The sequence below is a fragment of the Zalophus californianus genome, chromosome 4 (assembly GCF_009762305.2).
Source record: "Zalophus californianus isolate mZalCal1 chromosome 4, mZalCal1.pri.v2, whole genome shotgun sequence".
NCBI lineage: Eukaryota > Metazoa > Chordata > Mammalia > Carnivora > Otariidae > Zalophus > Zalophus californianus.
Window position 1 is genome coordinate 91,811,910 of NC_045598.1, and position 22,704 is coordinate 91,834,613.

Consider the following 22,704-nt stretch of genomic DNA (forward strand, 5'->3'; position numbering starts at 1 on the left):
CACTGTGCTTGCACCTGGGAATTTGGAATGGGTTGGCCCAATGCTTGCCTTGAAGGAGTTTATAGTCCAGTGAGAAAGGGAATGTGTCATAAATATAATGCACTTATAGGGCGCCTGGGTGGCTCAGTTTGTTAATCGACTGCCTTCGGCTCAGGTCATGATCCTGGAGTCCCAGGATCGAGTCCCACGTCAGGCTCCCTGCTCAGCAGGGAGTCTGCTTCTCCCTCTGACCCTCCCCCCTCTCATGTGCTCGCTCTCTCTCTCTCTCACTGTCTCTCAAATAAATAAATAAAATCTTTAAAAAAATAAAAAAAATAAAAAAATATAATGCACTTATATAAGAGATAAAAGTGAATATAAACAAAAGGCTTGGGGTTTGCACTATAAGAGGGAAACTGCAGAAATCAGAGAAGGCTTTAGGGGTAGGTGGCAACTGAGGGCTTAGGGTAGCATCCTAAGCTTAGTCACTTCCCGGTGTAGAGTAGATGCTGGACAGGTCACTGGGGAGGGATATTCTAGACCAGAAGATGGGAATGTGAAGGGCTATGTATGGGAGAATTTCAGGTTGTCCAGGGTGGCTTTCATGGAAGGGGAAGGAAAGGGAATGGGAAGGTGGATTGAAGCAAGTCTTGGAGGCCCTTATAGAATGTGTTAGGGAGAAAGATTGAACTTAATTATGAATACACAGGAGAAGTTTTTTCTGGAGGGTAGTGAATGCTTAGATAGGTGTTTTGGAGAATGGAAAAAAAGTTGGACCAGAGAAACCAGTGTATCTGTATGTATGAACTCATTCACTCACTCATTCATTCACCCATTCATTCATTCAACAAACTTTATCGCAGACCCATTATGTGCCAGGCATTGTTTACAGTCTAATAGGATATATACATATATATATGAAATCATCACAGAAATAAAATTACAACTGTGACAAGTGCTACAAAAGGAAGGTACACATATTAGGGGATTTGACTTAAGCAGGAAGTTCAGGGAACTCTTAAGGTAGCCGTAACCTGGCTGGGGTCTGAAGGATGTTCAGGAATAATAAGCCATGAGGGAGTAGGAATCAGCACATGCAAAGGCCCTGAGTAAGTACAAAGGACTGAAAGAAGGTCAGTATATTGTGAGAGCAGAGAAGGAGGGAAGGAGAACATAGTGAGAAATGAGGTAGGAGAGGAAGGCAATCAAACCGTGAATGGTCTTATTTTAATTAAGTAATTAATAGTGCCTCCCCCTATAAGGACTTCAGTTTTCAGGAAATATTCCATCAAAATAGTAAAATCCAAATATAAAATGAAAATTATGGCAGGAAAAAATACAATTTAGAATGACAAATACAGAAAGAATAATTAAATGAATATATGAATACCATATAAGCAAATGAACTGGAAACTTGACCCTGAGCTCCCTGGTGGCCAAGGTAAAAAATGAAAACATTATAGGACATGTAGTGCTCAAAGCCCATTAAGAATATACATGAGGGGGTGCCTGGGTGACTCAGTCATTAGGCGTCTGTCTTTGGCTCAGGTCATGATCCCAGGGTCCTAGGATCGAGCCCCGCATCAGGCTCTCTGCTCAGGGGGAAGCCTGCTTCTCCCTCTCCCACTCCCCCTGCTTGTGTTCCCCCTCTTGCTATGTCTCTCTCTGTCAAATAAATAAATAAAATCTTAAAAAAAAAGAAAAGAAAAGAAAACACATGAGAAGGGGCGCCTGGGTGGCTCAGTCGTTAAGCGTCAGCCTTCGGCTCAGGTCATGGTCCCAGGGTCCTGGGATCGAGCCCCGCATCTTGGGCTCCCTGCTCCGTGGGAAGCCTGCTTCTCCCTCTCCTGCTCCCCCTGCTTGTGTTCACCCTCTCGCTGTGTCTCTCTCTGTCAAATAAACAAAATCTTAAAAAAAAAAAAAAGAAAACACATGAGAAGATTATTTAGCAGGCAGATGCAACAGAACAATGCATTGATGGGCATGCTGGCCCTGAGAATGGAAAAGATTAGGAACATCAGAGGAAGACAATGCAGAGAGATTCACTCTTTAGTTAATTTAATTACTGAAACTCTATAGTATCTGTGGATGTTATCTCCCAGTATCTGTGGAGACTATTATGGGACCAGTGATTATTATTTGTCGTGTGTGTGTGTGTGTGTGTGTGTGTGTGTGTGTGTGTGTGTGTGTGTGTGTGTGTGTGTGTGTGTATGAAGTACAAATGGAATATAGCTTCTTTTTAAGCCAGGGTAGTTTCCTTTGGTTGCAAATTGAAATAGCAGGGGATATGATGTTTAATTACTGTCTGTTAACCATTATTGAGGTTGGTACTGTTTGGAGTGGGAGGAAAAAGCAAGATGGCTTGTTGATCAGTGAGTATAAAAATAAAGAAGTAGATTTGTCCTGATTCCTCCTGCGACTGCTAAAAAGCAGGAGGATCATCTGGGGCCTTCCTGAAAATTAGGGAAAATGGCATCCTGCTTTTAATTTCTTCCACCCAATTTCACTCTTGGACCCAGGCCACTTCTGCTTTGGCAAAGCAAGAGGTGCTGATGTGAACTGAGTTCCCAGTGATGGGGCCTCAGGCTCATCCGAGGGGAACCTTTCCAGATTGCTGTATGCAGCAGCTGCCAGAACCCCAGGCGCTGTCAGGTGCCTGGCCGTGGGTGGGGGGGTGTGGAAGGGGGGGCAGAGGAACCCTGATACCAATTTTAGTATCGCATAAAGGCTTCCATTTTCTACCTTGTAGCAGAAGCCATCCAAAAAAGTGAGCTCGGGCAAATGGCTTGAAGTTGAGCATTCTGCTTTGGACCCTGTTCTTTCTTCCGGCTCCTCTTCCCCACCCCACCCCCAGCCCCACCTCTCTTTCTCACAATGGACAATATTACAGTTTCCCAAAGGAAAACATTGCAGGCGGGTCAGCGGCACCGTTCCCTCCTCTTGCTTTAGCTTCAGGTATTTGCAGATTTTCCACTAGAAAGCCTCACAGCCTCCTCCAGGCAGAGCCCAGCAGTGGAACGCTGGTTGGGCCCTCATGCAGGCCTTCCCCACCTCCCAGGGTTGGCATCATTGGGCTGCCACCCTCGTCTGCTGCCAAGACCCTCAGAAAGAAAAGTGACTTCCTTTAAGAACCAGGTCATCCTTGCAAAGGGTTGCAAAGTCCTGGCCCTCTGTCGCGTTCACAGGTGGCCTCTATGACGGCCTCCCCGGTTTCCGGGTAAGAAGCTGGGATCTGTTCTGTTTGCTGCGTCTCCTGTTCTGGTCTTTTCTCCATGAGTGTGTAGATGGAGTTCTGCAGATCTAGTCGGTTCCACCTTTATCCTTACTTCATGCAACTTGGAAGCCCTCTGGTAACTTTCAAAGCATCTTGCCCACCTCATCCCAGAGAGGCCTGTCAGTTCTCCTTTCCAGGTGGAAAGTCCTCAGGGGTGTGTTATCAGAGCTTCTCCCAGGGATGTCCCGTCATTTCCAGCAGAGGAAAGAAACAGGAAGAAAGGGTTCAGATTTAAGTAATTACCTCCAGGCACTCTCTCTCCTCCCTCCTTTTTAAAAGTACTGAGGTAATGTAATTTCTCAGCATGAAAAATGGTAACAGTGGTTGGAATTGGAAGGCGAGGTTTCTGGAAATCCTGCAACTACATAGGTGACACCCCCCCCCTCAAAAAAGACCAAGCCAGTCTCTCAGTCCCCACCCACTCTCGACTTCTCCCGGCCAGCTTCCTGGTTTAGCGCAGGGGCTCCCAGCTGCAGCTGGTATCAGCGGCATGGGGAGGGCTTCCTACAACCCAGATTGATGGCCCCACTCTAGAGGTTCTAATTCAGCAGGTCAGTGAAGAGCCCTAAGAATTTGCATTTCTAACACAAACTTATTGGGCCTGGTGGTCTTGGGACCACACTTTGAGAACCACTGGTTTGAATGTAATGGAAAGGATAAGAGCTTTGAAGACAGGTGGGTTTGGCCTGGAGTCCCAAACCTGCCTCTTACTCACCAGCCATGTGACAGGGCATGTGCCTGAGCATCTCTGAACTAATTTCTTCATTCTTAAAATGGGGTAAATAATATCTACCCCATAGTTCATTGATGTAACACGTATTTGTTGTATGAGTATTGCAGTACCACGTTCTAAGTTGGGCAGCGGGGACATGACAATGGATGAGCCAGTCTTTGATGTGAAGGACTTGGGGTGGTTGTGAAGATTGACAAGATAAAACTTGCAAAGGTCGAGGACCCTGAGAGATGCCTAATAAATATTCACTTCATTTCCCTCATAGGAGGTAACATGATTCTGCTTTTAATTTTTTTGGGGGGGCGGGGGTAGGGGTCTAAAAAATCATTCTCAAATTTTATAGGTTCTCTTTGTCTAGATAGAAAATTTGAGGTAAAGGGGCTCCTGGGTGGCTTAGTCGTTTAAGCATCTGACTCTTGATTTCGGCTCAGGTCATGGTCTCAGGGTCCTGAGAACAAGCCCTGCGTGGGGCTCTGCACTGAGTGTGGAGCCTGCTTAAGATTCTCTCTTTCCCTCTCCCTTTGCCCCTTCCCGCACTCACACTCTCTCTCTCAAAAAAAACCCCAAAAAACAAAAAAACAAAACAAAACAAAAGTCAAAAAAAAAAAAAGAAAATTTGAGGTATGTACCTTAGAGTACTCCCTATGTCCTCCAGCACCTCTGAATGTGGCCTTATTTGGAAATAGGGTCTTTGCAGATTGTAGTCAAGTTAAGATGAGGTCATCAGGGTGGGCTTATTCCTATATGACTGGTGTCCTTATATAAAGAGGAAATTTGGACACAGACACACACACACAGACACAGGGAAAGTGCCATGTGAAGACTGGGGTTATGCTGCCACAAACCAAGGAAATCCCAGGCTTGTTCGCCATCACCAGAAGCTAGGAGGGAAGCATGGAACAGATTCTCCCCTTCTTGTCCCATAAAATGAAAACTGTACTGGTGCCCATATATGCCAGAACCGCCTTGATCATATTTATTGCCCTGTCTGTAGTAAATATTTTTAGCTGAATTACTCTGAGGTAAAGCGGGAAAACATCTCAAAATATTATGGCAAGGGCATAGGGTTGGAATAGAGAGAGGGGGGGGTAGAAAGAAGCAAGCAGGGGCCAGGGAATACAGTGAACCTTGCAGGGAATCTGGTGCTGACTCTGAGGGCAACAGTGGGGCAGTGGTACATTCTGTTCTGCAGTTCAGATGGGTCTCTCTGGCTGTGGCCTGGAGAATGGCTTGGAAGAAGGAAGGGAGCAAAGCCTGGGAGACCAGTGAGGAGGCTCCTCTAGGCAAGAAGTAATTGTGTTTTGACTTCATTAGTAGCAGTGTGGATGGAGAGAGGTAGACTGATTCGAGAGATATTGTGTAGGTAGAAACACTTCCTGGCTTGAGCCAGAGGCTGACTGTAGCAGTTTCAATTTCAGAGCAAAAAGACAATGCCAAGACTGGTATTTTATTTTTTCAAGTGTTTGGAATTTATTAAATATTTTAAAGAAATAAGTAAAACTAAATATTTAAGCATTTCAAATGCACTTTCTATAACACATCAAGTACATTTATAAAAATATAAACATTATTATCATTCTAATATAAATTGTTAGCAGATAAAATTAATGAAAAGAAAGTATTATTCCATAAACCCTGAAGACCAGTATTGCCACCACAGGTGGATGATGTTATCATTCAGTTAGGTATGGAACACCAGTGGGGGAGAGGAGTTAAGAACTATTTTTAAATGTTGGATCTGATGTGCCTGAGGAATACCCTCATAGACAGTTAAAGATAAGGATCAGGAGCTCCAGGGTAAGGGCTGAGCTCAAAGTATAAACCTGGAATCATCAGTCCATGAAGGCAATCGAAACTTTGGAAATAGCTTTGTGTAAGAGATTTGAACTGAGCTTTAGGAAATCTATGATTTTAATTGAACAAGAAAACACAAACGTAGAAGGATGGATTTACCAGCGGAGGAAAGGAGCAAAGCCAAGAACACTACAGATACTGTTAGTGGTGTGCTGGTCAATGTTTAACAACTTGCTCTTCAGAGGTGAAGGGAAACCCTGGTTTATCGTGTTTGCTGATTTCCAAGGTATAAACGCTCCCATCAGAGTCGGTGTCAAGCTATCAGTGTCACTGAGCCTGGGGCTGGGAACGGATGAGCACAATCAGCTGAGGGAAGCTCCAGCTATGACCAAGGGAACATAGCCCGCAGCTAGACACAGTCCTAATGGAGAGGGAGGATTCTGTCCAGGGGTAGTGTTGGATAGTGTTGGATAGGTTTAAGAGATAAAGTGGACGGCTAGTGTGGCTGTGAAGACAGAGAACAAGCAAGTGTTGACGAGGATGTGGAGTAATTGAAACCTTCATGCAGCTGGGAATAGAAAATGGCGGCTGGGCAGTTTTCCGAGAAGTCAAACATAGAGTTACCATAGGACTGAGCAATGCCACTCCTCAGTATATTTCCAAGAGAACTAAAAACACGTTCACACCAAAACTTGTATGTGAATGTTCATAGCAGCATTATTCACAATAGCCAAAAAGTGGAAACATCCCAAATGTCCCAGTGATGAATGGGTAAATAAAATGTGGTATATCCATACAGTGGAACATTATTGGGCCATAAAAAGGAATTAAGTACTGATACATACTACCACATGGATGAACCTCGAAAACACTATGCTGATTAAGAGAAGCCAGATACAAAAAGCTGCCTATTAGGGGTGCCTGGTTGGCTCAGTCAGAAGAGCATGAGGCTCTTGATCTTGGGGTCATGACTTCAAGCCCCACGTTGGATATAGAGATTGCTTAGATAAAATTAAAAAAAACAACAACAACCCAAAAACCACAGAGGGCCACCTATTGGTGGCATAAATTCCATTTATGCAAAATGTCAGGAATAGGTAAAGCCACACACACACAAAGTAGACTGGTGGGTGCCAGGGGCTGGGGGAGGAGAAGATGTAGAGTGATTGCTGATGGGTAAGTTTGAGGACTCTTAACCCCCAGTTTGAGAAACAGTGTTCTAGGAGACTGTGGTGTTGCAGCCGTTCAGATATGTTTGCTCCATTGTTGTTATAGAAGGTCTTGTTGACTTGGCCCTCCAGGCTGGAAGTCCGTCCTCTGGGTTCAAAATTCTCCATCATAAACAGCTAACACATCTGAACACTAAGCTGTCCTTGGAGAGTTTTGCATAGGCCAGTACCTAGTTGCCCAGTTTCTTTCATGCATGATTAAAAGCTCAGGTGAAAAAATTTAACGGAACATTTTGATCTCATTAAAAAACCAAGAAAAGCACATCTTTGAAATATAATCTCATAAAGCCCTGCCATGTAGACAGATGTGTGTACCAAGCTCTCACCTATCAGAAATGGACTGGAATTTATAAAGGGACATTTTGTTTCCTGGTGACAAAGCCATTTCAATCCTAGGGATATTTACAAGCAATACAGAAAAGCTCTCTCCACCTGACAGGCCGGCTGCAGGTACCAAGTGTCTAAATGTCAGCAACCAGCTTTTCTCTTGGAGAGATTAGCTTTGTGGGGGTTGCTGGGGGAGAAGAAGTGGGTAAAGGACAGATGTTATTTCATATGTATGAGCAGACTGGGATCAGAGGGTGAGTCGGGGCAGGCGGTAAACAGCAAGGGGAAACCAAGGGGGGCTCTAACTGTCGTTGTCATCATTGCTGTTAGGCCACAAATGTCTCCTTCCTCACGGCCCTGTTGTCAGAAAGAGGAGGGAAGAGCCTGGGCGCCCCCTCCGTGAGCTCTCCCCAGGCAGGGTCATAGCAGTAGCTGGCTTTGTTTTCTTTTTTCTTTTGTTAGCCCGTTTACTAAGAGCTTTCCTGAACATCATCTCCTAACTGTCCCGAGAATTTGATATTACTCAGTTTGGGTAGGTGGGATCTATTTAATCATCTTATAAACAGACAAACAAATAAATAAAATAAATTGTGGGTCCCCACAATTTATTTTGTGGGGACCCACACCACTGGGTGGCTCAGTCAGCTGAGCGACTAACTTTTTTTTTTTAATGTTTTATTTATTTATTCATGAGAGTCAGAGAGAGAGAGAGAGAGAGAGGGGCAGAGGCAGAGGCAGAGGGAGAAGCAGGCTCCCCGCCTAGAAGGGAGCCCAATGTGGGACTCGATCCCAGGACCCTGGGATCATGACCTGAGCCGAAAGCAGACACTTATCTTATCTTAATCATCTTATAAACAGACAAACAAATAAATAAAATAAATTGTGGGTCCCCACAATTTATTTTGTGGGGACCCACACCACTGGGTGGCTCAGTCAGCTGAGCGACTAACTTTTTTTTTTTAATGTTTTATTTATTTATTCATGAGAGTCAGAGAGAGAGAGAGAGAGAGAGGGGCAGAGACAGAGGCAGAGGGAGAAGCAGGCTCCCCGCCTAGAAGGGAGCCCGATGTGGGACTCGATCCCAGGACCCTGGGATCATGACCTGAGCCGAAAGCAGACACTTAACCATCTGAGCCACCTAGGCGCTCTGAGCGACTAACTTTTGATCTCAGCTCAGGTCTTGATCTCAGGGTTGTGGGTTTGGGCCCAACGTGGAGCCTACTTAAAATAATAATAATAATAATAATAAGTTAATTTAAAAATAATCTTAGCAGGGCGTTGTCATCCCTGTTTTATGGGCACAGGGAGATTTAACAACTGGTCCCCGGTTGTGCAGTTTGCGGTGACAGGACAAGGTGAGAGTCTGGATCTTTGCGCTCTAATCAAGAGCATCTTGCACAGCTCCAGAACCTCTGTAGAGTCTACCTTTTCCCCATCATGCAGTCATTGAACAAATACTTAATGATAGCTACTATGTGTCAGGCACTGTTCTGGGCACTTGGGCTATTATCAGTGAACAAAAACAAAGCTGCTTCTTCTTAGGGAGTTTGCATCTGATCTGGAGTGAGGGCAGGGGCAGAAATAGACAATCAACATAATGAATAACTAAGTTATAAAGTGTGCTGGAAGGTGGTTATGTGTATGGAAAAAGGAAGTCACTCAGGATTTGAGGATCAGTGGGGTGGAGGGGATTGGATTACAGTTGTGAACAGGGAAGTCACAGTAGTAGGGATAATATCAGGGGCACTGGTGGGGGCTAAAAGGGAAGATGCACATAAAGTGACCAGCCCAGAGCCTGGAGCAGGGGTGCTCATCAGTGCTCAGTAATGGTGGCTCTCATCACCACACCAATTCTGTGTGCCTATTACCCTGGCAGTTCTCCCAGGAGCCCCCAGGCCAAGGCTGTGCCCAAAATGCACAGGCAGCTCAGGTTCCAGACAGGTTGGACAGCAGGGTCAGGGTCATGCCTGGCCCAGGGCATGGTGGCACAAACTGCCCGAGCCGGGTGTAAAGATTCAGTATCCAGTTTTGTCCAATGTGTCCACGGCCAGACCAGCAGGGCAAGTCCTGCCGGGGTGACCGAGCACCGTCCCTGCTGTTTTTGACCAAAATGGAAGCTGAAAACCCAGAGTGGAATAGAAAATGCTGAAAGAAGGGGCAGCATAAGGCCAGGGCTCCCCCATACTCCTTCAGACTGGGAACCCCAGGGCTCCCGGCATCCTTGTTGCTAGGCAACAGCACACAGATTGAGGACAGCCAGCAGGGGCCAGCCTGCCTGGGGTCTGTTTGCTTTGGCTGCTGCTGGGTCTGGTGCCTGTTCTGGGGGAAAGGCTGTGTCGCTTGCAAGGAGAGGAAACACCTGACTAGGAGCGTTATTAAGGGAAGGCCACAAAGACATCCTTGACTCTGCCTCTGTTCCACCTTGAACCATTTGCTCCTTCAAGCAGAGTCTGGGGTGTCAAAATTTGGTTAAAACACAATCTTCACTGAGAAGAATGAATATGTAAGATTTTAGAAAAACAAAACAAAACAAACACAGCATTGCTTCGTTCAAGTGGGGGAATCCCCACTCCCCTCCAAAGGGGCTTTCTAAACCCCTGGACTCTGGACCATAATTTGAAAATCCTTGACTTAAATTATTTTAGCCCCCTGTTAAGAAGTAAACAGCCTTTGTGGGGCAAAATAGTAAGCTATTTATTTTATTTTATTTATTTATTTGAGAGAAAGAATGAGAGCGAGAGAGCACATGAGAGGGGGGAGGGTCAGAGGGAGAAGCAGACTCCCTGCTGAGCAGGGAGCCCGATGCAGGACTCCATCCTGGGACTCCAGGATCATGACCTGAGCCGAAGGCAGTCGCTTAACTAACTGAGCCACCCAGGCACCCAATAGTAAGCTATTTTTAAATTCTTAATTTTATGACAGATTTTCATGGTTTTCTGCTGGGGGAGAGGGGTGGTGGATCACAGACTCCTTTGAGGATCTGATGAAATCTATACACCCTCTGCCCAGGAAAATGCTCATACCTGCAATTCTGCATCTCATTGTATCAAGGAAGTGGTCCATGGGTCATAGATTAAGGATCTCTGTCTTGTGGGACATTTGTTTACCTGATTTGCTCCCAAATAGGACAAACACTTAAGTCTTAAGGCATAGAAGGGTGAGTTTTGAAGGAGGAAGAGAAGAAAGGGAAAAAGATCTAGACGAAAATCAGAATCTTGGGGTTGGGGGCGCCTGGGTGGCTCAGTCGTTGAGCATCTGCCTTGGACTCAGGTCATGATCCCAGGGTCCTGGGATCGAGCCCCATATTGGGCTCCTGGCTCAGTGGGGAGCTGCTTTTCCCTCTCCCTCTGCCTCTCCCCCTGCTCATGCTCTCTCTCTCTCTGTATCTCTGTGTCTCAAATGAATAAATAAAATCTTTAAAAAAAAAAGAATCTTGGGGATGGAGCCCAGGAATCTGTATTTTTAACACGATCTCCAGGCAGTTGTGATGATCAGACAGACGTGGGCACCAGAGGTCTGGAGGTGGTATGTCTAGGTCCTAGGGCCCAGGAGACACTGCTACTGAGTTAGCAGTCCTCTTGAGAATGAGGAGGAGGGAGGGAGGGAGGGAGAAGTTCTGCTGCCCTCCCCAGTCTGATAGGCTGGAGAACAATAGGAAAGATCCTGTGTTCACAATGGGAAACTGAGGTCACTGTGCCCCTGAGCCTCAGCCAGACCATTCATCCAAAACTTGAATGAGGGCACTCCAAAGCAAAAAGAACAAAGAACAGGGGTTCATCCTGCTAGGGTTAGGCCTAAGAGAAAATCTCATTTGGGACACTGATGTTCAAAATCCGATATTTCTCTGTGGTTTTCCATGTTCCGTATGCCGTCCTTCCCAGCAAAGGTTAGTGTCTCCTTGATAGTCAGGATTGTTTCATGGGATCTGCTCCCATCTGAGTCAGGTGCTTTCCAAGCAAAGAAGCATTTGCCCCTGAGTCAACAAATACCTATTGATCCCACTGTATCAAGCTTAGGGCGTTTGCCTGGCCTACTCTACCCCCATCCTGACATTCCCTCCAGAGGGTCTGTTTTTCAGGGATGGCGAGAGTAGGGGATGAGCCTGCAGTTGGGGGCAGAGCAGGAGGTGGCCTCCTCCAGACCCCAAGGCCTATAGTCAAAATCCAGGTTTACTTAAGATCCTGTTCCTTGACGCAGGCCCTGTCCCAGCCAAGACAAACGCAAGTTGTGTTTATCTTCTGCTTCCTTGGCGGTTGTGGCTTTCTGCAACAGTGACTTGGTGATACTCAGATTTAGGGTATGAGAGCCCCCGCTTGGCTCTGTCTATCCTGCCTGTGGCAGGGGACATAGCCCCTTCTCCCCCCATTGCTGTTGGCAGTGATTCCTCACCCTGTCAATGTTTTACGCAAGTGTAGCCATTTATCCAATTCGAACAGTGAAGATTTGTGCATTCCAATGTAAAAATAAAAAATAACAATAAAAATAAAAAATAACAACAACTTCCAGAAGGGAGGAATAGGTGAAAGTAAATGGGGAGTGGGTACGGGTAGATGAACAAGAATGGCAGAAATTAAGTATTGAAACTGGGGGATGGGGGTCATTATATTCTGTTTTTAAAAAGTAAATATTTGACATTTTCGACAATAAAAGGTAAAAAAAAAAAAAAAAAGGACTTGGAGATGTCTGTTTTTGCTTAGAAATCTCCCTCCCTGATCAAGAACCTTAAAGAAACTCATAATCTTTACCCTAGTAAATTCCACTTCTGGGAATGTATCCAAATCAAATAATGAGAGGTACACAGAAGGCTTCATAGTAGTGTTATTTAAAATAAGGAAAAAGTTGGACAAAACTCAGTGTTAAAGGAACTGTGGTACAGCCATTAAAGACCCGGGAAAGTGCTTGTGACCAAAATTTTAAAAAAAAAAAAAAAAAAAAAAAAAGTCAGAGTACAAAACTCCAAACTGTATGATCTTCATTTTGTTTTCAGAAATGCATGTGCCCGTATAGAAAAGGACTCTGGAAAGAAATGCAATCGTACCTTTGAAGTAGTGATCTCTACTTGCTGGGCTTGCAGTCGATGTTTACTGTCATTTTAATTGTAGTCTGTATTTTCATCTTTTCCGCAATGAATGTGGATTACTTTGATAATTATTTTAAAAACTGAGCAGTGCCATTTTGAAGGAAGCAGGGGGGCAACGGTGGAAGAGAGAACAGATTACCGTGCAGGATCCGGCCGTAGAAGAATAAGGTATCAGAAGTGGAAGGAATCTTAGAAATGGCCTAAGTTCAACCTTCTCAGTTTATAAATATGAAGACTGAGGCCCAGAAGAGCCAGTCCCTCGGACGGCTTGCTTAGCACAGCACGGAGCCCTCACTTCCCTCCCGGGACCTCTGCGGCTCTGGAGCCGTTTGACTTTCCAGCCAGTCTGGGCCACCCATTGCCAGTGTCCGTGGCCAACTGAACTGGGGAAATGCCCTGGCAGGAAGAAGGTCAGAGAAACAGTGGACCTCACAGCCACCCGATCACCCAGTGCCTCTCCCTCTATCTATTGGGCCCTGCTGTCACAGAGATTACTTCAAAGGAGTGAGGTTAATGTTTGGGGCATCTGGCCGTGTCGTGGCTTTCAAACCACCGTGAGTTGAAAAAGAAACAGTGTGGTTCCATGGTTAGTGTCAAGTTGGCGTCAGAGACGTGTTATAGCCTTTGCCAGAGTCTTCAGACATGGCCTTAGTCCATTCGGGCTGCTCTAACAGAATACTGTAGACTGGGTAGCTTCAAGGGCAAACATTTCTTACTCATGGTTCTGGAGGCTAGGAAGTCCAAGATCAAGGTGATCAGGGTGTAGGCAGATCCAGTGTCAGAGGAGAGCACTCTGCCTGGTTTGCAGATAACCTTCTCAATGTGTCCTGCCTTATACGAGACTCTGTTCCTCTTATAAGGATACTGATCCCTTCATGGGGGCTCCAGCCTCATCTCCTAATTACCTCCCAAAGACCTCACCTCCAAATACTATCATATCAGGGCTTCACCATATGAATTTGGGGGGGGGACACAAATATGCAGTCCATAACAGATATCAAAACCTTCTCTGGAGAAAGTGGGGGCAAGCAAGAATGTGCAAGGATAATTAATTATAGAGGATGGCAGAAGACCAGAAATTAGCCTACTTACATACGTGTTTATGATCTGTCTCCTCCCTACCCCATACCTGCCAGCAGACTCCCCACCACATACACATCTGCACTCCGTGAGAGCGGCGACCGTCTCAGACAGCACTGCTTCCCCAGAACTTAGCACAGAAGAGGCCCTCAGGAACCTCTTGTCGAATGAGGACTGAGTGAACACCATTTTCCTAGAATGTGGGAGACCCGACATGTTCCAAGTTAACAGTGTATCCAGACTTTAAACATTTTAATTCCAAAAGAGCAGAATGTTTGAAAAACAGTATTTTTCAGGGGCGCCTGGGTGGCTCAGTCATTGAGCGTCTGCCTTCGGCTCAGGTCATGATCCCGGGGTCCTGGGATCAAGCCCCGCATCGGGCTCCCTGCTCCATGGGAAGCCTGCTTCTCCCTCTCCCACTCCCCCTGCTTGTGTTCCCTCTCTGGCTGTGTCTCTCTCTCTGTCAAATAAATAAATAAGATCTTTAAATTAAAAAAACCCCGATATTTTTCAGCACTTCATGTTGATTTTGCACAACTGTAGCACAATGCTTTCAAGAGCTGTCGGTAGCAAGCACATAAGCACCAGGGGACCACCAGGGGCGGGCATATCTAGTAGAGACTGTCATGATGTCCACTCTGTCTGTTGTCTTTTGCTCTTTCCTCCACTCCTCCCTCTTGGTGTCTTTTTAATTTGGTCAATAGATATACTTTTCTCTGGGGGATATTTCTTAAATGTAGACTACCAGATCATAGGCTTCTACTCTCTGGGGTGTACTTAGTAGGACAAGTCAGAGATTGGGCAGGTTCCTGTAGCATAATTTTTTTTTTTAATTTTAAAAATCGTAGTGAAATACGCCTCTCTCTCCTTCTGCCCCTCCCCCCTCAAATAAATAAACATAAATCTTAAAAAAAATAAAATTGTGATTTGGATATGCGTCATATCACTGTGCATGGAGAGCAAGGAATTGTGTGCTGGACATACATACCAAATACACTGGTGTGTCTCCTTTGTCAATCTGTATGTTAGGCAGACTGTACACTTTCAAAGACAGATCACTGGGTACTTGATTTATTCGCAGAACGCTGGTTATAGTTGAGGCGTGATGCCAGTTAATGTCTCTGATTTAACTGTCTGTCTAAGCTTATGTCTTGAATGGTGAAATTCTCCAAGTGTAGCTCAGATTTGAAACAGCTGCAGCAGACCCAGCCACCTTAGAGGGTGGAAATATCCCCAAGTGACATGAAGTAAATTAACACATATTGAAAGGGGAATTTTCTATGGCTAGGAATCAACCATTTTCCCAGCAAACTTCCTACCCAAGTGGGACCCAGGGGACACCAAATGAAAGGCGGCAAAAAGAAACGAACTTAGACTGTGTGTCTCCAAAAAGCCAAATGCAATCCAAGTGAACTGAAATGACCTGCCCGAACAGATTAGGTATTTTAACACCAATTCTCAGGCCTCAGAAGTGAGTCTGCCTCCTGGCAGACAACCAACACTGTCGTATTTCGTTTTTAGATTTGGCTGTTAAATTTGGCCCAGTGGGAGCTTGTGTTTGATTGGACGTATGAAGGTGGCGGATTTCGGGTGGGAAGGCCCGGGTTCTAGCTCAGTGAATTACCTGCTGTGTGAGCTCGGACAGGACATTTCACCTCGTTGAGAGTGTTTTCTCATCTGTACAACGAGGGAAACTCTCCTGCTCTGCTTGCCTTATGGGGAATTCGAAGATCAAATGAGACCGTGTTTGGGAACTGTGAAATCACTATGCAGATGACCAGCATAATTATGCTCACAGGCAGAACATCGAATCCCTTCTGCCTGGTTCACTCAATTCTGCATTTAATTTACACACTGTGGATTTTAACCCTCATTCTTCTTTTTTTATTTTTAAGGATTTTATTTATTTATTTGAGAGAGAGAGAATGAGAGAGAGAGCATGAGAGGGGGGATGGACAGAGGGAGACGCAGTCTCCCTGCTGAGCAGGGAGCCGGATGCGGGACTCCATCCTGGGACTCCAGGATCATGACCTGAGCCGAAGGCAGTCACTTAACCAACTGAGCCACCCAGGCGCCCTTAACCCTCATTCTTGCAGGAAGACCCTTTGGGGAGGAGTATCACTTCTGGACCTGGAACTGCTATATGTGTAGTTGCCCTATTCATCTCAGAGTCATCTGAGATCAGGAAAAGACTGGAATTATGGGGGAAAATAGACCCAGAGAGACAGTAGTGCAAGGGCACAAAGGATTGCCATCCTGCTGTTCTTTCTTTCCTAGATGACACTGACATCTAAGTCCAAAGATTCTCATCAAAAGTTAGGCTCACAGTTCCCCCAATTTTCCCCTTCTCTGCATCTTCTCCCTGTGGATGAAAATGCTGAGTTTGTGTGTTGCTATCTTGAGCCCTACTGGACACAACACTTAGTAACTCTAATGATTGGGCATAAAATATATATCTGGTAAATATTTATAATAGAGGGAAATAAAATCATTCTCTTACCATCTTAAGTTTCTGAGACTACAGCTCGAGAAACGATACGTTCAAATCTGAGGTGCCATTGCTTCTAAGACCCACCATTTTTTACGCACTGCGAAGAGAGGAAAAGCTTTATCAGTTAAAATATGACACAGTGCTTTCTCATTGTGTCATTTGTGATTTCACAGATGTTAAAATGTGAAAGAAATATGCACCTCAGAACAGATGAAATGCAGTGTGTTTACCTCTTCCAAAAGGTAAAGTTTTCTCCTTTTGGTTCTGATGCATTCTTAGATTAGCAAACTTCAAAATGGTCTCATTTTTGGTCTCTGCTCCTTGCGTTTACACGTGGCATGCAATCATGCTTTTAGGTGGGTTGAAGAGGGACAGTAAATCTATTTTTCTTATGGCTACTATAGTACCAAGTACTTTGGCACTTGAATATAAATTTAGGTAAAGGTGGCTCATAAAATACTTGTCAGAGCCAAAATTACATTAATCCTGTGGTCTGTCACTTATTACAAGTTTTAAAAGAGGAAGAAATGTTTAAGGGTATGGGATGCATCTATTGTGGTCTTTTTTCCTGCCACATAATGCTTTTTATTATTTTTGTTGTTACTATTATTCTATGTAATACTTGATTTGGCTGTTTAGTGGCTGTTATTTAGGTTATTCTTGGTTCAGGAAAGTGACTGAACTGTGAGTTTCCCAGTGCACAGAGAAATTAGGCATGAAGAGGTTCAGATGACGAGAGCTGCCTGGGTGGAAATAATGATGTTTTCATAAAATGCAAGGTGGGAATTTTGAGTCTTTCTGCGCAGAAGGGAGTATGAAGAACAGGGAAATACAGCTTCTGTGACAATCCTTTGCACGTTTTTCATGGACCAGAACTTGCTCATAATTCTACTGTTGGGGACAAGAAAAACTACACCTGTTTCTAACTCGTTCTGTAGTTACCTTCTCACCTTACTCTGGCCTATCAGGTCATTCCTTATACACAACAGCCAAGAGAGTCACCGCACAGAAAAGATTTCTCTCTTTTTTTTGTAAAGATTTTATTTATTTATTTGACAGAGAGAGACACAGCCAGAGAGGGAACACAAGCAGAGGGAGCGGGAGAGGGAGAAGCAGGCTTCCCCGCGGAGCAGGGAGCGCGATGCGGGGCTCAATCCCAGGACCCTGGGATCATGACCTGAGCCGAAGGCAGACGCTTAACGACTGAACCACCCAGGCGCTCCACACAGAAAAGATTTCTAAGGACTAGACCATGGCCGGGTGGAGAGGAAGGATCCAAGTCATTGTAGCTCATGTATGCTTCCTAACAAGCATTTGGGCACCATGATCCTTGCTCCCTGCCTGGGAGGAGGAGGGTATGGGGGCAGGGGGTGGCTGGCGTGGTACTACGTTGGCGAGTGTCGGTAGCCATCATGCTGGGTGGGCAGTGGGTGGAAAACTATTAATGTCTGATCACCACTAACCCACATCTTGCCCACTTTTGTCTCCCCTGCAGTCTGAGTACCACTACGAGTACACCGCGTGTGATAGCACGGGATCCAGGTGGAGGGTCGCTGTGCCGCACACCCCGGGCCTGTGCACTAGCCTCCCCGACCCTGTCAAGGGCACCGAGTGCTGTAAGCGGTCCCGCCTCTCGCCCTTGGCCTCTGCCCCAAGCCTCCCGCCATCGGAGCTAAGCCCTCCCTGACAGTGCCACTGACTTAAGGAATCAGATCTTTCCCTCAGTTAGCCCTCCACTCCTTTGAGTTTTGGTGCAGGAATGTTATTTCATGGCTGCAAACTGGGTATCTAAATTTGCTTTTATTTTCATTTTTCTTTTCATTGAAATCTCATCAGGGGATAAAGGATGAGCAACTCCAGCTCAGATCTTTCTTTTTTTTCCCCCCAGTTTGCATCCATTTGCTTTTGTGCCTGTGCAGATCTCTCCAATCTACACTCCCCAGCCACAATCAGTCATTAGGAAAGACTGTGATTTGCTTTTGTTCTTGAAAAGGAAACCAGAAATGATGAATTTCTGCAGAGACAGATCTTTAAACTGCACTTGGCAACGCCTCAGGGGATGAGAATCTTCCCCAGCGGTGGAGCTGCCCACGCAGTTGGGAAGGTGGTGACCTGTCTGCAGCCCCGCCCCCACCTCTGTGACTCTGTCGTCCCAACTTTTCCACAGTTGGTAGCTACTCCCCTCCGCTGTTCTTTGTAGAAATGCAATGCACTAGAGACTAGAGTCAAAGAATACTTGAAGATTTGGAAAGGAGATGGGGGACATTTAAATTCTAAAAAAAAAAAAAAAGCTTGCCTAGTGCCTGGTTCAGTCAGAAAGCAAATAAATGCCTGTTAAATTAATGAGCGGATATTGCTAAGATCTGAGCAGGACCAAGGTGTGACTAATGCTAACAAAGGAGCCATCTTCAGGTAACTCGGCCAACTCAGTTGAGCTCCTCCTGTGTGCACGTGCTGTGACCCACAACGAGACATAAAGCACAGTCTCTGCCTTCAGACACCTGCTGTCTGCTGGAAGAAGCAGACGTTCATGCATCCATTCATTTCTTCAGCAAATCTTTATGGAGCCCCCGCCATGTCTGTGCCAGCCCCTGAGCCATTGTCCCTGGAGGAGCCCAGAGCCTAGACGGAGGCACACATCAATAACGATGTGTTAATATGAGATGCAGAAGAATGGGAGTTACGGATGCTTAGGGATCAGGAAGAGCAAACTTGGGCAAAAAGTTTGCAGGTGGAAAAACACCAGACACATTCAGGGAAGAACATGTGGTCTGGGGCAGGGGCAACACAGGGAAGCTGACGGAGAGGGCTGCGGGGGAGAAAAGCCTGTAGGGGGAGATCAATCTGGAAAGTTAGGTTGAGGGAAAATTATGGAAGGCTTTGAATGCTTGGCTGAGAGCTTAATTCTATAACCAAAGGGGAGTGCATAATAGTACATATCAGTGTTTTAGAAAGAGACCTCTGACCACAGACTGAGCAAAAAACTGGAAACAGGGAACTAGTTAGGGGGACCCTGCAGTGGTTGAGCTAATAGGCATGAGAATCCCGACCATTGTGGTGGCAGTGGAACCAGAAAGGAGACAGAGGTCAGAGACTCAAGGGGGGAAATTCGTGGCTGAAGGGCTGGGCACCGTTCAGAGGGGTCAGCACGAGAGGCCATGGTCTCCTCCACTGGAGAGCTCTCAGAATGGCCGAGGCTTTCCCTTAGGAACTGTCAGGGACAAGCCCAAAGTCCCTCAGCAAGGCAGAGTTCCCACAGCCCTAAATCTTTTTTTTTTTTTTAGTAACAGCCTTATTGAGATATAATTTGTATGTCATAAAATTCACTCCTTGAAAGTGTAGAGTCCAGTGGTTTTTTTGAATAATCACAGTTATACCACCACTATCTAGCTTCACAATATTTTCATCACCCCCAAAAGAAACATCGCATCCACGAGCAGTCTCTCCCCGCTCCCCCGCCCAAGTCCCTGGCACCACAAATCTGCTTTCTGTCTTTGTGGATTTGCGCATTTTGGACATTCCGTATACATGGAATCATACAAGATGTGCCGTGGTTCTAAATCTTCATGGGGCAAACTCCTAGATCTCGGTCCTCTGTTTCCCCTTTTAGGGTGCCCACAAGCCTCCCACTTCTCCTGGGGTGGCAGCAGCCTCACCACCCTGCCCTTATCCCTGCTCTGTGTTCCAGCCTTCTCCTGCAAAGCTGGGGAGTTTCTGGACATGAAGGACCAGTCCTGTAAGCCGTGCGCCAAGGGCCGCTACTCCCTCGGCACAGGCATCCGGTTTGACGAGTGGGATGAGCTGCCCCATGGCTTTGCCAGCCTCTCAACCAACATGGAGCTGGAGGACAGCACCACTGAGTCCATGGAGAACTGCACTGCGTGAGTGCCTGTCCCCCTCCTGTCCCCTGTGCTGGGCTGGGGAGGATGGAAACGAGGGAGCCAAGCAGCCAAGGGGAGGCTGGAGCAGCTTCCCACAGGACTGTTGGACATGACGCCCACCTCAGCCCACTCTTACTGATCCAAACTTACCGGTGACAGGCACTTGTGAGAGGATGACATAAGGTGGACAAGGGTTAAATGGCCCAGTCCACTTGAAACAAAACCTAATTGGATTTCCAGCGTGGGATTTTGGATCGGCAATAAATTTCCTCAACTTGATTTCAACACAATGTGCAAAGCGTTAGGGATCTTCCTGGCTTTGGTGCTAACTTCTAAAACTGGTCAGCCCAACCGGAGTTTGTAGTTGCGGGGGGGGGGGGGGGGATAGTCTAGGACCAGAGCCTTGGTCAGTGGCCGTCCAAACCCTTTGAAACCCCGGGGACCTGAAAATTTTCCAGCTCAGAAAGCGATCTTTTCAGGACCTGGAAAGCTCAGCCCAGGTTCTGTGGGAACTGGTGAGCTATCCTTACCATATCTTTGGATATTTAATTCCAGGGACAGGAACGAAATGATGCGCCTTTTATGTGTCAGGCACTGTTCTGGATGCTTTCCCTATATTACTTTCTATAGGCCTCTCAAGAACCCTCTGCAGTTGGTATTATTGTTCCCTTTACACAAATGAGGAACTGGAGGCTCAGAGAGGTTAAATGACTTGTCCTTTTTTACCCAGCTTAGAACCAGTGATACTGGAAATCAGGCCCAGTCCCAAGCTTTCTACTGCCCCGTGCAGACACTCTCAATAACATGTAGTGTACGCAAGGCAATGCTAGGTTCTTATGGAGGAACTGTGAAGGGATGCACAGATGGAAAAGACAGTCACCCACTGCTCCTTGTTAAATATTGACGAAGAAGATGAGAGAAGGGCCACCTTGGTGCCTCAGTATTAAGCATCTGACTCTTGATTTCAGCTCAGGTCACGATCTCAGTGTTGTGAGACTGAGCCCCACGCCGGGCTCTGAGCTCAGCATGGAGCCTGCTTAAGATCCTCTCTCTCCCTCTGCCCCTCCCCCTTTAAAAAAAAAAAGAAGAAGAAGAAGATGGGAGAAAAGTATATGAAAGTTTCTCTTATACCCAAGCAATCGAAAGGATAAAAAGAAGTTAATAATTGTTTACACTTGTATTACACTTGGAGTTCTAAAACTGGGACCAATGTCTCCCATTCCTACACTCCAATAGAAGTACCATTATCGAGAAAAAAAGAAAAAAAAGAAGCACCATTATCAGAGCCAGGCAGCAGGCATTTTATTGTCCAATTTTAATGTCACTTTAGAGTTTAATATTATGTGTCCAAATCATTGGCATGACAAGGTTGGCAGCAGAGATAAAGCCAGAGAGGATTAAAGCTGAAAGGGGACCCATTTGCTTCCTAATAGAGAATGTGATTGACCTCAAACAAGGTGCAGGCCTGGCTCACTCAGTCAATTCTTACCCGCACCAAGAAACGGTTTCTCTCTCTCTGGGGACCTCCCTGAGACTCCAGAAATCATTACCACTCAGCAAGACAGGATGTGGGCCGGTTAATAACAACTTGTGTTTCCACAGCACAGACGGCTTCAGGGCCTGGATCTTAAGGCAGCCCGAGACATCCCTGGGAGTGGGGGGAAAGGATGTTTCTCCTCTGTAGAAACAGAGAGGAAATGGGCACCTAGAGAGCCTTTGTGATTTCCCCACTGCGCTCAGAAAGGCGGGAGTGGAGCTAGTACCAAGATACTGAGTGCCTGGCTTTCTTGCTCAACTGTACATTTACCTGAATCCATGCCCACTGCCTCCAACCTGACCAGAGCCCGCCTCCTGCCTATTCTGCCTCCGGCACTCCCCCCGCCCAGGGAGTCTCTGCTTCCACTCCAGCCTCTACTGGCCTCTGGGCCACCAGCAGCCAGACCCATCTACTTAAAACATAGATCCAACCACAGTACTTCCCTGCTCAAAACTCCAGATTGCACGGATTCCTGTTTTCTGGGAATAAAATCCAATACTCTGCCATAGCCTGCATGGCCCTGCCTGGTCTAACCTCTGCCTTCTGCCCATTTCTCTGGCTTCGCTCAAGTTACCTTCCCTCTAGCTTTCTAGGGCTCCAGCCATGCTGGCAACCATGCTCCTTCCCTCCTGGGTCTTTGTTTTTTGGTTTTTTTTTTTTAAGATTTTATTTATTTATTTATTTATTTGAGAGAGAGTGAGAGAACACGCATACATGAATGGGGGGAGGGGCAGAGGGAGAGGGAGAGAATCTTAAGCCGACTTCAAACCCAATGAGGAGCCTGACGAGGGACTCCACTCACGACCCTGAGATCATGACCTGAGCCAAAATCAAGAGTCGGACACTCAACCAGGTGAGCCACCCAGGCGCTCCCCTCTTGGGTCTTTGGACACACTCTTCTCCCGCTCTTCTGGCTGACTCCTGCTTCACCCTCAGGTCTCTGCCTAAACGTCACTTCTGGGGAGATGCCGGCCCTGGCCCCATAGATTCCCATTACATACACACTCTTGCACCATCTTATATTTCTCTTTATGGCACTTATCAGACTAATCACTATGTGATTAGTTAAGTGTCCTAACCACCTCTATGCCTCAATTTTCTCATCCTAAAAAAATAAAAAAAAAAGTGATAAACACGGTATTCTTCTTATAGGTTGTAGTAAGGATTAAATGAAATGATCCGTGTGAAGAATTTGGAGCAATGCCTGGCACTAGAAATCAATCAACACATGTTGTTATTATTGAATGTGAAATGATCTTCACCAGAGACAGCTCTCACAAAACCCAGAATCCTGATGCC

The 22,704-nt window shown here is 46.0% G+C and overlaps 1 protein-coding gene across 1 annotated transcript in view; it reads left to right on the forward strand.

The window, feature by feature from the left end:
• ELAPOR1 (endosome-lysosome associated apoptosis and autophagy regulator 1) overlaps positions 1-22,704 on the forward strand; it is a 66,902-nt gene that overhangs the window by 14,862 nt on the left and 29,336 nt on the right. Inside the window, exons 3-4 of the mRNA XM_027606424.2 lie at positions 17,483-17,603; positions 19,676-19,868. Of these exons, the coding sequence (XP_027462225.1) occupies positions 17,483-17,603; positions 19,676-19,868 (314 nt within the window). The remainder of the gene's footprint in view (positions 1-17,482; positions 17,604-19,675; positions 19,869-22,704) is intronic.